General features: G+C 41.1%; 1 protein-coding gene and 1 long non-coding RNA gene across 2 annotated transcripts in view; one reads left to right on the forward strand and one right to left on the reverse strand.

The window, feature by feature from the left end:
• The window catches only part of COP1 (COP1, E3 ubiquitin ligase), a 123,125-nt gene that overhangs the window by 40,422 nt on the left and 68,131 nt on the right, over positions 1 to 14,572 (reverse strand). The window contains exon 15 of the mRNA XM_027694763.1: positions 13,896 to 14,012. Coding sequence (XP_027550564.1) covers positions 13,896 to 14,012 — 117 coding nt within the window. The remainder of the gene's footprint in view (positions 1 to 13,895; positions 14,013 to 14,572) is intronic.
• Positions 6,532 to 8,725, forward strand: LOC113973080. Its single transcript, XR_003536122.1, has 2 exons — positions 6,532 to 6,678; positions 8,056 to 8,725. It is a non-coding gene; the product is annotated as an uncharacterized LOC113973080 (long non-coding RNA).

The raw sequence follows: 14,572 nt of genomic DNA on the forward strand, positions 1-14,572 counted from the left end.
CATCAAGAATTCAGACTTCTCCAAACTTCCGAGAGCTCTCGCCACCTCTTCAGCAAATATAACCCGTGTCAGCAAAGGATGGCATCCCTCACTGCTCAGCAGCTCATAAATTCACAAGGCTCCAGCCGGCAGGAACAGGGCAAAAGAAAGGGATGGGTTTGTGATGAACAAGGTGAAGAGATCAGCACCTCCTCAGTCTCAGTTCTTGGATTCAGCTCGGTTGCAGGGGTGGGGATGCAGCAAATGAGCTGATGATGTGATTACATAGTCATAGGAAATCAGGTTTAAGAATTTTTTTTTTAAAAAGAGCTGGGAATTGCTAATGGAGCCAGCAGCACCTTGGCTAATCTCAGAATTGTTTAGAAAAACAGAACTGATCTTGGATTTCAGTTGCTTAAACAAAATAGAAAAAGGACAGCCTGTTTTCTCCAGAAGGGATTTTTCTTACACTTAGATTTGTTAATAACATTCAGAAAAAAGCTGTTACAAGCAGGCTTTGGGTTCAACACCCCCTGTTGTAAAGCTCTTACTGGGTACTGATGAGCAGCAGCTCCACAAAGAGCAGCACAGGTTAGGAAAGAGCATCACCCAGCAGCAATTTTACCTTTCCCTGAGTACCAGCACACAGAAAGCAGAGAGCAGAGCAATCCAGCTCTCCAGGTACCCAGCAATTCCAGGTAACATTCATCTTCCAGGTCATGTGCTTCCCCCACCTTCACCATGAACATGAACCAGCATAAGCTAATTCACAAGACCCCCTCAAGGCTTTTCTTGACCAAGGACCACTTTCTCAAAGGGACATGAAGCCAAGGACAGCAAAACAAAAATTTACCTGCAATGCAACAGTTTTATATTCAAAGGATGTAACAACTAGAAAGCCCCAAGAGCTGCATACAAAGGTTCTGTGGCTCTCCTCTGGAAAACTAAATTGCTGGAGAATCAATGCCCATTTTTCTTATTTCAATCACTTAAAAATGCACCTTTCTCAACTGTTCAATATTTAGATTATTGATCCATTAACAAAATAAGTAATTTACATTACTTGGGTTTTTCAGTGCTTCTAGACTTGAAAATACAAGTGGTGCTCATTGTTACACAGCAGATGAATATTACAGACAAGATGCCTGTATTCAAAACCCAAAGCTGTTGGGGCAGGCAGACAGATGTTATTTAAGTAGTCTGGTAGAAGTATTCTGTGATCTAAGCACATTTTGGACTTCTTTAAAAAAATAAAACAGATCTTCAATATCAAACTTAAAGGTCAAAATAATTTCATACATTAATGCTCTGGCTACAGCCTGCAGTCCTGCACGCTCATGCTACAGAAGTTTTACTAAAACAGAAGCCCAGGCTGGAGCCTAATCTTTAATGTCTCTCTTGTGCTTCTCTGACCATGATGATCTGATTTGTTGCATCTAGTAATTCATGAGTAATTCTCAGCTTATGGTTCCCTCATCTTCATCTATTTGTTTTCCTCTATACGAACTCCAAGCTTGGATCAAAGCTGCCTTGTTTTTGTCCATGAAACTGTACATCAGAAGTAAGAGTAGGAGACTTTTATAGCCTGAGAGGTGTATTTAAATGACTTGTTTAACAAGACAGAGTCAGAGCAAATTTGGTGCAAGATACCTCTGCTCACCACCAATTAGATTATCCTGGAGAAACTAAAAGAGCAACAAAATAAAAGGGGATAAAACAAGCCCACAAAATGCCTTTCATCTGAATGAAAGACGAGAAGCATGATTTTGTAGCATTTCATTTTTTACTGTCAACGGTTAAAAAAAGTTATTTCAGAGATCCTGAAGGAAGCCTGCATCACTCAATAAACATTGCAGGGGTTAGCTGAAATCCAATTATTTATATTTAAACATCTACCTGTAAAAATTGATCTTTCACTCATTTCTCCTTTGTATACCAAGTGTAAGCAAGATCACTCAGCTCACAGAGTGGACAGAATGAAGCTTTCAGAGCTACCTAGGATTGTATCCAGGCAACTTGCTTAGCAGGAAAATATAATCACATCCTTATGCCTTCAAGTGTCCAGAGTCCAGTGGTTCAAATCAAAGCTTGTTTTGAGTGTCTCTGGGTGAAAGGGAAGAGTACCCATTGTTATTCCCCTAAGTGGTATGTCATGCAAGAGGGGACAAGTAATCTTCAATATTTGTTGAACATGGATAAACAAGCAGTAGAACAAAAGAACTTTAACATCAAGATGGGTTAAGCAAAAGTCTCTTTCTCAGCCAGGCTCAGTGTGATTTCTTGCTGTAAAAAAAGGAATCCTCTGAGGTAAAGTCTTTGGCTGGACTAAAAATGGAAACAGAACCAGGAGGCTCACATGAAACCTCAGTTTTCACCGGGAAAAAGAAAAAACTTTTCTTCTTCTCTTAGTGAGGAGAAAGAGGAAGGAGATAAAAGGGAAAAACATCCTGATTTAAAAATAAACTCAAATCACTGTTCTGCAATAGAGTACACTGAAGATGACTTGGCACATTACATGCTTTGGTCCTTAGAGAAACCTGAACAAGGGCCATGTAAACAAGTGCTGCTTTCTCAAACACCTGCGGAAAGACAGACAGCTGCTATTGGAACCCGGACCTTGAAAATTAAATGCTTGAGAACATTTCTTTAATTTGAGAGGAGACCTACAAAAGCCATGTCCCAAGCTGCAGTTACTCAGAGACAAACTAAGAGGCTATTAATGAGAAAGTGGAACCTCTCCAGTGGATCTTCCACATACCCGTGCACGAGGAAACGGAGCCTCCCTGCCAAGGCAGAGATATCAAAGGCTGGTAAAAAGACAACTCAGGATTTAATTATGGGGAAGCTCAAACTGAAACTTAATCCTACATAGAATGCAATTTCTGTTAAAAATCCATTTTTGCTCCAGGGCCCTGAAAGTCACGGAATACTGTACGTTGGATGGAACCTCTGGAATCCAGCCAGTCCAACTGCCCACACAGGGAAGGAAGAACTGCAAAGTTGGATTCAACTTCCAAGTTAAATAATTGCATTCAAGAATCCTACTTAGTCAAGCTCTGAGCACTCCCAAAGACAATTCTACAAACTCTTCCCTCAGCTGTCTTGAAAAGTGCTTTTATGTCAAAGGATTAGGGAGAACTTGTTTTTAATCTGAATTTGCTTAAGCTCTTTTCTATTGACATAAGGAAAGAAAGGCATTAGCCCACCTCTCAGCATCACAGCATAATGTTTAGGCTGTGTTTTGCTGCACAAGTTTCTGGCTGCTCAGACCTTTCAGGTTCTGTCTATCTACACCCACACGGTGGGGGTGGCACAAAGCACTGCCATACAACCTTAGCTCTCCTTCAATTCACTGAGAAATGCTGAACTGTAACTGCTGCCAAGCCTGGGATACCAAACAGCAGCACTTGCAGACCTTCACGTGACTGAGGTGGCTTTGTTCAAAAAGTTTGGGGTGGAGATTTAATCTTCCCTGCAGCAGAGAGGCAGTTTGAACACCCAAATGCAGGTCTTGCTCTGGAGAGAAGACTGGGGACATAGGACAGCTGAACACTCCATCTTTGGGAATAATCCAACTCAACAAGGCAAGTGAACCTTCATGCAGGGACCACAAAAAAAAGACTATTTTTAATCTTGTACCTCTTTTAGGGCAGAAGAAAGTGTGGGGAGGAAAAAAAGGGTCTTTATTATAGCAACAGAAATGCTGGGTGGCATTTGGGCATTTGACAAAGAATGGTGAGGAAGCCTTCCAGCCAACAAAACACTATGAAGAGATTTATCTCACTTGACAGAGTAATACTGGGATGGGATATGATCAGTGCAGGCTTTGGCCTATCACAAGCCATTTCTGGGAAAGAAGACAGTGTGATATTTTCAACTACATAAAGGAAATAGATGCTCTGGGAAAAGAAAAGAGATGACAACACTTTAGGGACAGGAAAAAGTGGACTTGAATTCAAGGGAACAAAGCCCTGCACTAAAAATTAGCACAAGAATTTTCTGAAGAAATTAGATAATATCAACAACAGCGAGTTGACATCAGTGCCCTCTGCACAAACCATTTCCCTTACTGTAAGGGAAAGAGATTAAAAATGGGTTTGATACAGCCTGAAGCAAAGAACCTTTGCAGACAAAACTATCTGGAGCATCTTGCTGAAGAATGCAGTGTGCTGTTTTGCCTCTTGCAGCATGACAAATCACATGAGGAGGAGACAGCAGAAATAAATCCATTTCACCCCAATGTCTCCCTGTAGAACACTGCAGGCACAGGTAAAGCTAACTGGTATTTTTTATTTTTCCTGTCTATACTTTCCTTTTCAAAAAAGCTCCAATAAAACAAGAAAAATTTATCCCCACAGCCATTAGCACAGGCACGTTAAAATGTTTGCTGGATATGGCTTTGTATTCACAATTTTTTGTTCCAGCAGAAACTGCAAGTACTTTGTTTCTATAACTAAGACAAAATTACTCATTTGATGCATTTGCTTTTTCCTCTTTTTACCTGGAGTTTCCTTTGCAGCGAAGGAACAGTTTTTTCTCTGAATAACCATTTTCTGCTGCCCTGGGGAAATCTCAGCAATCTCTTCTAGAAGCAATGCTCCGGTCCACAGCAGCAAAGTGGAAAAATGCCCTTATTTTGTATTTCACATGTGTGCCCAAGATGATTTGGGAATCTGTACTTCATTTATATTTGCTATCAGAGCTCTGTCTAGACAAGTGGTCTGACACACAGTGGTGCCAGACTCCTGGGGAGCTCCTGCACACCCCGTCTTGAGAGGTGACAAACATTCAACGGCCACCCAAAAAAGGGACTGAACTTCAGAAAAGCATTCAATAGATATTTTCCCTGTAGGTCAAAGCCTCCCCCGTGTGCTCAGAAGACTATACAAGATTAAGCAAGGTCTGTATGATTCATTTTGCTGGTGGCAAAATCTTAAAAAAAAAAAAACCCTTTAAAGTGAGGAAGCCACAGTGCCCACGATGTAAGCGAGGAGATGAAAGCAAGTTTCTAAAGCAGAGGAAGGCACCTGGGTATTTGGGGATGACAACTTAATCTCATCTTCCTACACTGCAATACAGATGATGGGCAACAGCCTCCAAAAATCAGATTTAGGGAATCCAACAGAAATCCAGCCTCAAAAGAAAAATCATATTTAGGGAATTCAACACAAATCCAGCCCAGGTTTTCATTTACACAAACAGGGAGCGCAGCTTTGAGAAGAAGGAAAATGCCCAACAGTGTTCTGTTTAGCACACTGGATGATAAAAGGAGCACCATGAGAAAGGTCCACTCCATGAAAACTGAATTAAAGAGCTGAGCTTAGATTGAATATGTCTGGTAGCCTCAATTTAATCTCTGGCAAAACCAACAGCACAATAAGCACCTTCTACTTTTCCTTCTACCAAGGAAAGGCTCAGGGATGTGACAGCAGAGGGTTTCAGGTCAGCACTTGAAATATTTTGACAGAGCTCTGCAGGAAAGACTATACCCTGCTTCAGCCACTGATTTTCATCTCTTACTCACACCAACTGCACTACTTTTTTTATATATATATATATATATCTCAACACTAGCATTCCACTAAAGATCTATATCTCCCTCTGCTGAACAGATAAAGGGAACAGCAGCCTTAATGGGAACCGCCAACTGGGTTTTTAACCTTTGTATTCCACGGATTCCCTATGGCTCGAAGTTACAGATGACATTTGCAGGGTTATGGATAATGGTCTTTACACACTGGGGACATTTTTTTACTGACTTGTCTAAAGCTTTTGACACAGCAGCCCATAAAACCTCCACCCTAAATAACTTGTTCACATTAAGGAGAGAAGGAGGAGACATAAAACATTAGAGATCTTAATCAGTTGAGAAAAGGGCTCGGATGGGAGGGGGGAGCAAAACAGATTTCTCCAGAACTCCTTTGAAACTTTGACCTTTATGGTTTTAAAGAGCTACAGTGATTTCTCACAGGAATAAGGGATAGATGGGTTTTGTGCAATTCAAGGAGAGCCATATATCAGACTGTTGGAGAAAAAATATTCAGTACACACAAGGAAGATTTACTAATGCTACAAAACTAATGAAGACACCAGCAGTAACAACCTGCAGCCTGCCTTTGGAAGAACTCATTCTTTATGTCTGAAAGAGAAAAAATAATTATGCACTGTTCAGACTCCTAATCCAACATCTCATTGACTATGTAACATGTCTGACTCTACACACACCAGTGCCTGGAGGTTGATGTCCAAACTTTTATGACACCTAGAACATGTGAAGAAAAGTCATTTTATGGTAAAGGTGTTTCAACCCATGCTGTTTAAATGGACTACACCTTGAAAGAGGTGAAACTTCCCACGAGCACCAGGAGCCTTATTTGTACAATGAGTGGTGGGTACATCTATCAAAGCCAAAAAAACCTATGGCATTTGCTGAACAGATTTCTCTCCATTCAAGATACATATTGCACACAATATTTAGTCTTATTGCAAAGCTTTGTCAGCCCTGGTTCTTGAATAACTAAGTTGCATGTGTCATGGAACTGTGATGGAAGGAAAGGGCAGCACAGACTCCCTCGAGCCACACACTCCAACAGGTCAAGATCACATAGATAAGGGCTTCAGACATTAAGACAAGTGGATAGGAACAGGAACATCCTCCCTAAGATTTTAGGAGTGCATTTATGAAGCAACAGCATTAAGGTTTGTGGTATCAGCAAACATCATACAGAGAGAACCAAACAGGCCTCAGAGCAGTCGAAGTGGCTCTAGGGAAAGTGCAGGCTGCTGTCATATGTAGTACAACACACAGCTGAGGACCTGAGTTTGCCAAATTATCAGTCAGACCCAATTTTAGTCCCAAACTACATTTTGCTTCACTAGCCTGAGGAGATATTCGCCTTCTTAACTAGGTTCTTGAGACGATGATCTAATTCATTACCTAAACTGCCCTCGCAGCAGACTCCACTGGAAGAGAGGAAGGATCTTAAATATAGTGTCACTAACCACTAATATTCAAGCTTCAGATAAGAACTCATAAACCAAAAGCCAAAGGTATGGTGGATTATGCAGACAGGGAAACAAGCACGGGAAAGTATGTGATGATACACAGGGATCCCACGTGGAAAAGAAGCAATGGACCCTCTAACTGGGCAATGAAATGAGTGATGTGAAGAGCTTTTTACACACATCTACAGTCTCACTTTTTGCCATTTTCTTGAGATTCAAATGGCTAAGAGGAACCTCACCCAAGCATTCAAAACTCTACTCTTAAAAACTCACACAGTGTTCAGATGCTCAGACACCTTTGGGGTGAGAGCCCACGCTTCACTCACAGGTTATAGATTTTCCTGTGCAACGTGACAATTTTTGCCAGTTTGCGTGTTATAAAAGTCTAAATGTGCACAGCACCCAAATAAAAGGCTGGAACAGTTAATCTACACATCAGTCTGAACAGGAGATAACACAGGAAGAGGATGACATTCCAATGAGCAATTCCTTTAAATGAGCTACCAGAAAAACTGCAGCTTTGGAAACTGCCGAGGTTGGAAAGGATTAAACTCTTAAGGGATACAGCAACAGCTAGTAGCAAGTGCAATTTGGCATTCTGAGGAAAAGATGAATGTTGGAGTTGCCTATCTGTTCCTGAATTTCAAGGCTCATTTAAATTTAAATTTGAATTTTGTAACATTGACTAAATGACTTCTCTGCCAGTTGTAAGACAAAATGTTCAGGAAAAGAATATTTAAGCAAACAATTAGCACACTCATTTCTGCTAATGACAGATTTATCCTTTTCTCCAGAGAATTAAATGGAGCTTTTCAAGTTCATTTTATTCATTCACTTGTAACTGAAGTGTGATGACCTCTGGGATAAAGTCAGGAAACTCCCAGTAGGTCTCTGTATTGCTCCTCACTATTCATTGCAAATGCTTTATCCAAGACAAGTCAGATACTACTTTTTCTGTGCAAGTAAAAAAGTTGTATCAGCTTTTAAACTCTTGAGGCTTATGTGAAAATTGCACATGCAACATGTCCTGCACACTGATGAGAGGTTTCACATCCCCTCGTGATTTCCTAGGAAGCAGCTGCAGGAAGACACTGTGAAGTGCCTGGCAGGTCTGGCAGCATCTCTGATGTGCAGATACAGAAAAATCAACTTAACTGCAAAGATCCTAAGTTTAAATAACAGGGCATAGCTGCAGTTCTCCTCATTGTCAGTCCTGAGCAGAAGCAGAATGTGATCTACCTGCCATAGCCAGAAAGATTGTCTTCACCAGGACAGCAAGGCTTGGTTGGATATTTCACTGTCATTTACATCCCAGCACCCATGAAGAGGGATAACGTTAAAGTCAAACCTTCAAGGATGTGCTCTCACCTACAAAATCCCACTAAGCTCAGTGCTTCTGCTACAATAAGTACTGTTGGTACAAAAATATGATCACAGCCATGCCAGCTGAAAGTACAGATTCCTCCTAACAACCCTTGAAGTGCTGTAAATGCTTTCAAAGGTTTTCAAAGGTTACAACAAACAACACCTTTGCAGTGAATTCTGGAATGAATTGAATTGAAGGTGACAAGTGTGCACTTCCAAAACATAGACCTTGTCCCCTACTTCCCTGACAACAGCCTTGGAGATCATGGACTAGAGGAAAGTTATTGAATATCCACAAAAGGGAAAGACACCCTAAAGCCCTATACAAGTAATGGGCAAGTCCTGGAGTGCTGCCTGCCACTTCTCTTTCATAAAAGCTGATTTTTGAGCAGCGCTGTGAAGTTTTTCCACAGGCTTGAAAGAAATGCCTAACCTTTGTCTGTGCCTCTGAACACTGTGCTCAATTCTTATGCTGAAGGTAATCTTGTAGCTCAAACCCAAAGAAGCTGCTTAACTCCACCCTAAACATGCCATATATTCGCACAAATAAGATTCTTTCTGAGTGACTGCAGACTTTCAATAGAGCAGACTACTTACCCATGAGAATCTATTAAGGTAAGACCTTGCTTTCAGCTGGAAAACATTAATTCTCTCCCAAAGAGGCACACTGCCTTCTTGGTCATTAATATCCCATCATTCTCCTGAGCTGAGTGACAAGCCAGGTAAGTCACCCAGATCTGAGGCAGTGAGAAAGGCTAAGTCTACAGGGAGATGTTTGGAAAAGAGAAATCACTGCTCCAGTTACTGCAGTAGAAAAATCAATATTTCACTGGACAGGATGGTCTCCAAAGTGGTCCCGCTTGGACACCAGGTATATTAGCAAAATGGAATGATGCTGATAAAGCCACATGTAACCCTGAACTGTAAGTGCATCAGGGCCATGCAGAGACCTTAAGGGTAAACAGTTGCAAATGAAAACAAAGCAACAGGAGTCCTTCATCATGCTGATACTGACCCACGGTATCTAATTAGTTTCATGGCCATTCAATGATGAAATAAAAGTGGCAGGATTCAAAGCCAGAATACAACATCATTCTGTAACGTTGCAATGGTGCACAGGAAGCATCTTTAAATAGCATGGAAAACGTGCTGGGGAAGGGCAAAACTACCTTTGAAAGAAAATCATGAAGTGAGGAAGGGAATAAGGAAGAGAGAGCAGGCAAGAAATAGAAGAAAGCCCAGCACCTAAGAGAAGGTCTCATGTTCACTGAGGATTTGCCCCTCCTTAGTTAATACTGGCCTCAGTTCAGGCTGCCAAAAGCCTGTCTGGGGCTGGCACTGGTGCTCTATGGTCAGGGCAGGAGCTAATCCAGAGAAAACACAATTCAGTTTCGACCACACAATTGCCAGTGTGAAGGAAGAGGTGGAAAAGCAAACCCTGGGATGTTTAGGAGGGAGCATGGCATCCTCAGTGCAGGTAGTCTCAAACTCTGTGGCTGTAAGCAGTAAAACCAACATCAATCAGCACTGCCCTGTGTTTTCCCTGCCCTGGCCACTTTAAACCCACACTGTCAGAAGTTTGTAACAACACAGCAAAGCTCTTTGGAGACCAATCAAAGCTAAAATTAACCCAGCAAAACCTTAAGTTCTGACCATGATGTTCTCCCAAGTCCACCTGTACTTCTCTGTTGCTTCTGCTTATTTTGTGAGGCTTTTGGAAAGTCTCTGTCCTGCATTTCTGCGGCTCTGAGAAACCCCTCTCATCCCCCAACCCAACCTGCTACATTTGTGGTTCCTACAGGGGAAAAAAAAAAATATAGCATGGGAGAAGATGATGCCTCTCAAGTCACCGAAACTTCAGATTCCTGAGTTCTTACACAATCTCTGCATAATATATGGGAAATAAAAGGTCAGTGGTAGCTGCTGACAGCATTACAGCATGCTGGGAATAAAGCATTGCTACTATCAATAGCTCCACTGAGCTCACCGGAGTTCACAGACAGTCTGATCTCACCCAGACTGCCCAGCTTGGACATCCCAGTTGCAAAGTGCTGGATGCATTTTCAGCCCTTAGTTTTCTTTTTAAAGCAGGGAAACGGTACTGCTGGAAAAATATATGGGTTGAGGACATCAGGGCTATTGCCAAGGCAGAACAATAACAGCTTCAGTCATGATTTATATAGCTAATTTCAGGATAAAGCCCTATCTATTTTTAAAAAGAGGAAAAGACCACAGAATTACCTGATTTTGTATTCGGCAGTGATTACAGTTTATAGTGGCCAATGTTTCAACCCAGTAAGCATGCAAATAGAATATTTTATTAAAGTAACAGACAATAGGGGTCTTTTCTTCTTTATGTGCCCTCTCCACTGCAACAGATTTTATCAGGCTCCAGACACGCCAGCTTCCCTCTCACCTGGAGTGCCTGTCTGATTTTAAAAGAATTATTTCCTAAACCACATACCCATTTCTCTCCTCTATAGGCTCTGTTTCCAGTTTATTGCTCATTTGTTCTGTTTTAGGCTACCAAAATGATTTTTTTTGGTCATCGAAAAGCTTTCAGAGTGAAGAGTCCAGAAAAGAAACATATATCATCCATATTAGATGCTAATCCTGGGATTCTATAGTGGCAACTAAAGTATGGTTTTCTAGGGCATCTGAAGCCAGCTCAGTGCTCTCTACTGAAGGGGAGTGTTCCTCATGGAGATGTGCAGTCTAACAACACTTTTGACCATGGTTACATCTCAATCAGAGCATCACAGCAACTCCTGTGACAGAAACTCCCATTTTGCTCATTGTGCCACAGGGTTCACAGCCTGATTTTGCTTCAAAATCCATCCTTCCTTTTATCTGGCAATGGAAAACCCACTTCAAGGAGGCACTCTGAATAGATGGATGCAAGTGGGCAAGGGCAGAGGAAAATCTTTCCTTAGGGAAGGTGTGAAAGAACAGGACCTTACGAAAAGATGCTCCAGCTTTACGGATGGTTAAGAAAGACCCTCAAGAGAAAATAAAAAAAATCAGGAGGTGAAAAGTGAAAAGAAAACTCATAATTTCAAAACATTATCACTGAAAAAAACCCTTAGATTTACAGTCAAAATTACATTGCTTAAGCAAGGTATGTTGGCTTTGAGCTATTCTGCATGCAGAAAAAGGGGAGGAACTGAAATGTGTATGTAATTTAATAACAGTATAGTAAACCAATTTACTTCTTCCTTTTATATCTCAAATGTTAAGCTTCCCCCCAACCATTTCATCAACTGCTTATCTCATCAAGCCTTAAACTATAAATATATACACACATAAATACAGACATATATATAGCATTAAGCTCCATCAAATCAACAAATAAAGTGAGAGCATATAGAGGAACAGCACTTCTGTTTAAATACTGCACAACACTGTGCAGGGCATGCAGTGCTAGGAAGTCTTGGCTCTTTTAGCCTTGAATAAATCACTGAATAAGTAATTGAAACAATTTTGAAGACCTGAAAATCCTGTTAAGATGTGAGCAAGCCAAGGCAGAGCTGGGACAGCTTTCTAAAATTGCCCACTACATTGGTCACTGAATTAGTGTTCAGCATTTTGCCTTGCTCATCTTCATTCCTGCTGGGGGCAATCAGGAATGGTCAAGTCAGTGTGCCCAGTCTGCTGCCCTTTTTTTTTTTTAATACTACTCAAGGAAACCAGCTTTGACTCTTCCTTTATTAATTTTATAGCCCACGTGACAACTCACTATTCAACAGCCATGTTCCTTTTTCCACACACTAAATGAAATTAAGCAAAATAGTTGAAACTGATGGAGGAGAAAAACCTTTGTCTCCATCATAACACATTAAACATGACTGTTTTACTATGTGAAGTATGAAAGTAGACACTAAGTCATTTCTTTGCTCTGATTGTTTTTTAGGAGTTCAGAAATAACATCTTTCAAGTCTCCGGTTTTTCTTTAAATTTAATATGCCATTTTTTTCCACATGTATTTTATGGTTGAAAGATCAATTAGAATCCCTTTGTGGGAAGTCATTCCCACAGTTCAATTACTCCATGTAATTGTTTCAGTAATTGTAGTTAAATATCCATTTTAATTTTTATTTAGAGACTCAATTACCAAGCATTAAGCAGATGTAAACACTTCTTTCCTGGTACAAATACCATTTTACCCCTTGGCATTCTCTAAATCATAAAAACACGCATGTAGTCCTTTAAAACCTCCACATAACTTTTAGGGTTTGCTAATGCTTCTTTCACAACAGACATGAAGACAAACCCCATGGTTTGTTAAACCTGGGTGTGGGGATAGAAACAATCCTAACTGCTCCCACTCCCTGTGTCCTGCAGCTCCAAAAGCCTCCATGGATTTATCTGTGCCTTATTCCCCCCAGTGCCTTTCAGGTGCAAGGAATCCCAGCTACTGATTTATCAGGAAGAATTCTGTTTCATGATGCTTTACATGTATATGTTAATCAGTGGCTGATCCATTTGGAGCCAGTTTTTCCCTAGAGCCATTCCCAGATAGCTCCCCTCATTCAAATGCTTCTAGTAGGTATTGTCATTCAATTCTATTTTTGCATGTAATTCACTAAACTTCAGAGATATGCCTGTCAAGCAAGTCAATATTTTACACTCCAACGTGAATACATTTTTTGCAGCGTATCAAAATGCAAATTTAGGTTTTTTTCTCCCCTCCTAAGAGTTACAACTGAAGTAGAACCAGCCTGGAAACGGGAACACTTGAATGAAACAGCAAACCAGCAGCTGCAAGAGTGATGAACGTATCTCCTAAAGTCCAGAGAGAGCAAATGTTGTCAGAACATCTACTTACAAGTGCATTAGAACTCCCTGAGGGGCAGGGAAATGCAGAGTTGGTTAAACATTTATAGGCACCTCAGTCTCAGTTACTGTATGCACAGCACAGTTTCCTCCCAGAGCGACACCTGCTCTGCTCTCAAATCTTTGTATTATCACCAAGAACCATTTAATCTGAGTGAATAAAAGGCTCATCGTGCCTTCCCCGCTGACTACTTCAAAAAAAAAAAATAAAAACATTCACAGCCATCTTCACCCAACCCAGGAAAACACGAGCCCACCCAGGGGGATTGGAGTCGGAGCGACGGGAACAGGCACAGCCGCTGTTTTACAGCAACACTTCAGGTGAAACCAGTTAAAATCCCCAGTATGGCTCTGGAGTATTTATAGAGCAACGCTGCAAATCAGAAAGAACAACTATCACCATGTTAACACATTAACTTTGAGGCTCTCACAGCCGAGCTTTGCCTGGTTGCCTTAGTGATCCCAATAAAAACACTAAGGACTTGTTTTCCCGGCTTTTATCTCTGATAGAGGCACCCAAATTAAAAAGTCAGGCTGGAGGATGAAGTTGACAGTTGGGTATTGTGGGGCTTGAAAAGTCTTATTTGGAGGCATTTTAACTGCAAAGACACCTCAGTTTTGGGCAAAGCAGCCAATCTCACATTTTTAGGGGGAATAAGGAATAAAAGAAGGAAGAAACAATATCCCTTTGCCCCCAAATCCCTTTTACCTACCTGCACAACCAAAAGCTAGGTGATACCTTGAAGAGGGGCTGAATTTGACACAACACACGTTAGCCTTGGCCTCAATGCTTGCTACTGAGTTGTCCAAATTGGTAGACCACAGTTTCACTAGAGAAAGGGAAAAAAGAGACACGAGTAAACAAAAAACAACAAACCCATCAATCTCATCTGAAAGGCCTAAAAATCTAGTTATTTCATGAATAGGATTATGGAAAGCCTCAGTTGCCAAGATATTAGTGATGATAAAGGATCAGTTGGCTCTAGTGGTTGGTAAGTTTGAACACATCCTCAAGTCCACACTGTAAATACCCTGCCCACCTCCACACACGCAGGAGATGCCACATGGCTGAGACCATCAGAGCAGGTGACCAACCACGTTATAATCTCAGCTTTTAAGGTTCCTGCAGTACAGATTCATATAACCCAGAATAGGAGGCACATTCTTTTTTTGTTCCTGATCTCTGTGCTGGGATGCCAGAGCTCCACGCTCTGTGGCAGAATTGCCTTGCACAGAATAAATATACCTAATTGTATGCACAGCGAGTGAGAACAACTTGTTTTATTCTCAAGAAACTGGCACAGACAGGAAAGAAATCAGTATGCTGGCTTCCTATGATGCAATACTCCCCTGGTACAAGAACTTTACTGTTCTACAAGGCTACCACATG

The sequence above is a fragment of the Neopelma chrysocephalum genome, unplaced genomic scaffold (assembly GCF_003984885.1).
Source record: "Neopelma chrysocephalum unplaced genomic scaffold, ASM398488v2 Primary Assembly neopelma1_98, whole genome shotgun sequence".
Taxonomy (NCBI): domain Eukaryota; kingdom Metazoa; phylum Chordata; class Aves; order Passeriformes; family Pipridae; genus Neopelma; species Neopelma chrysocephalum.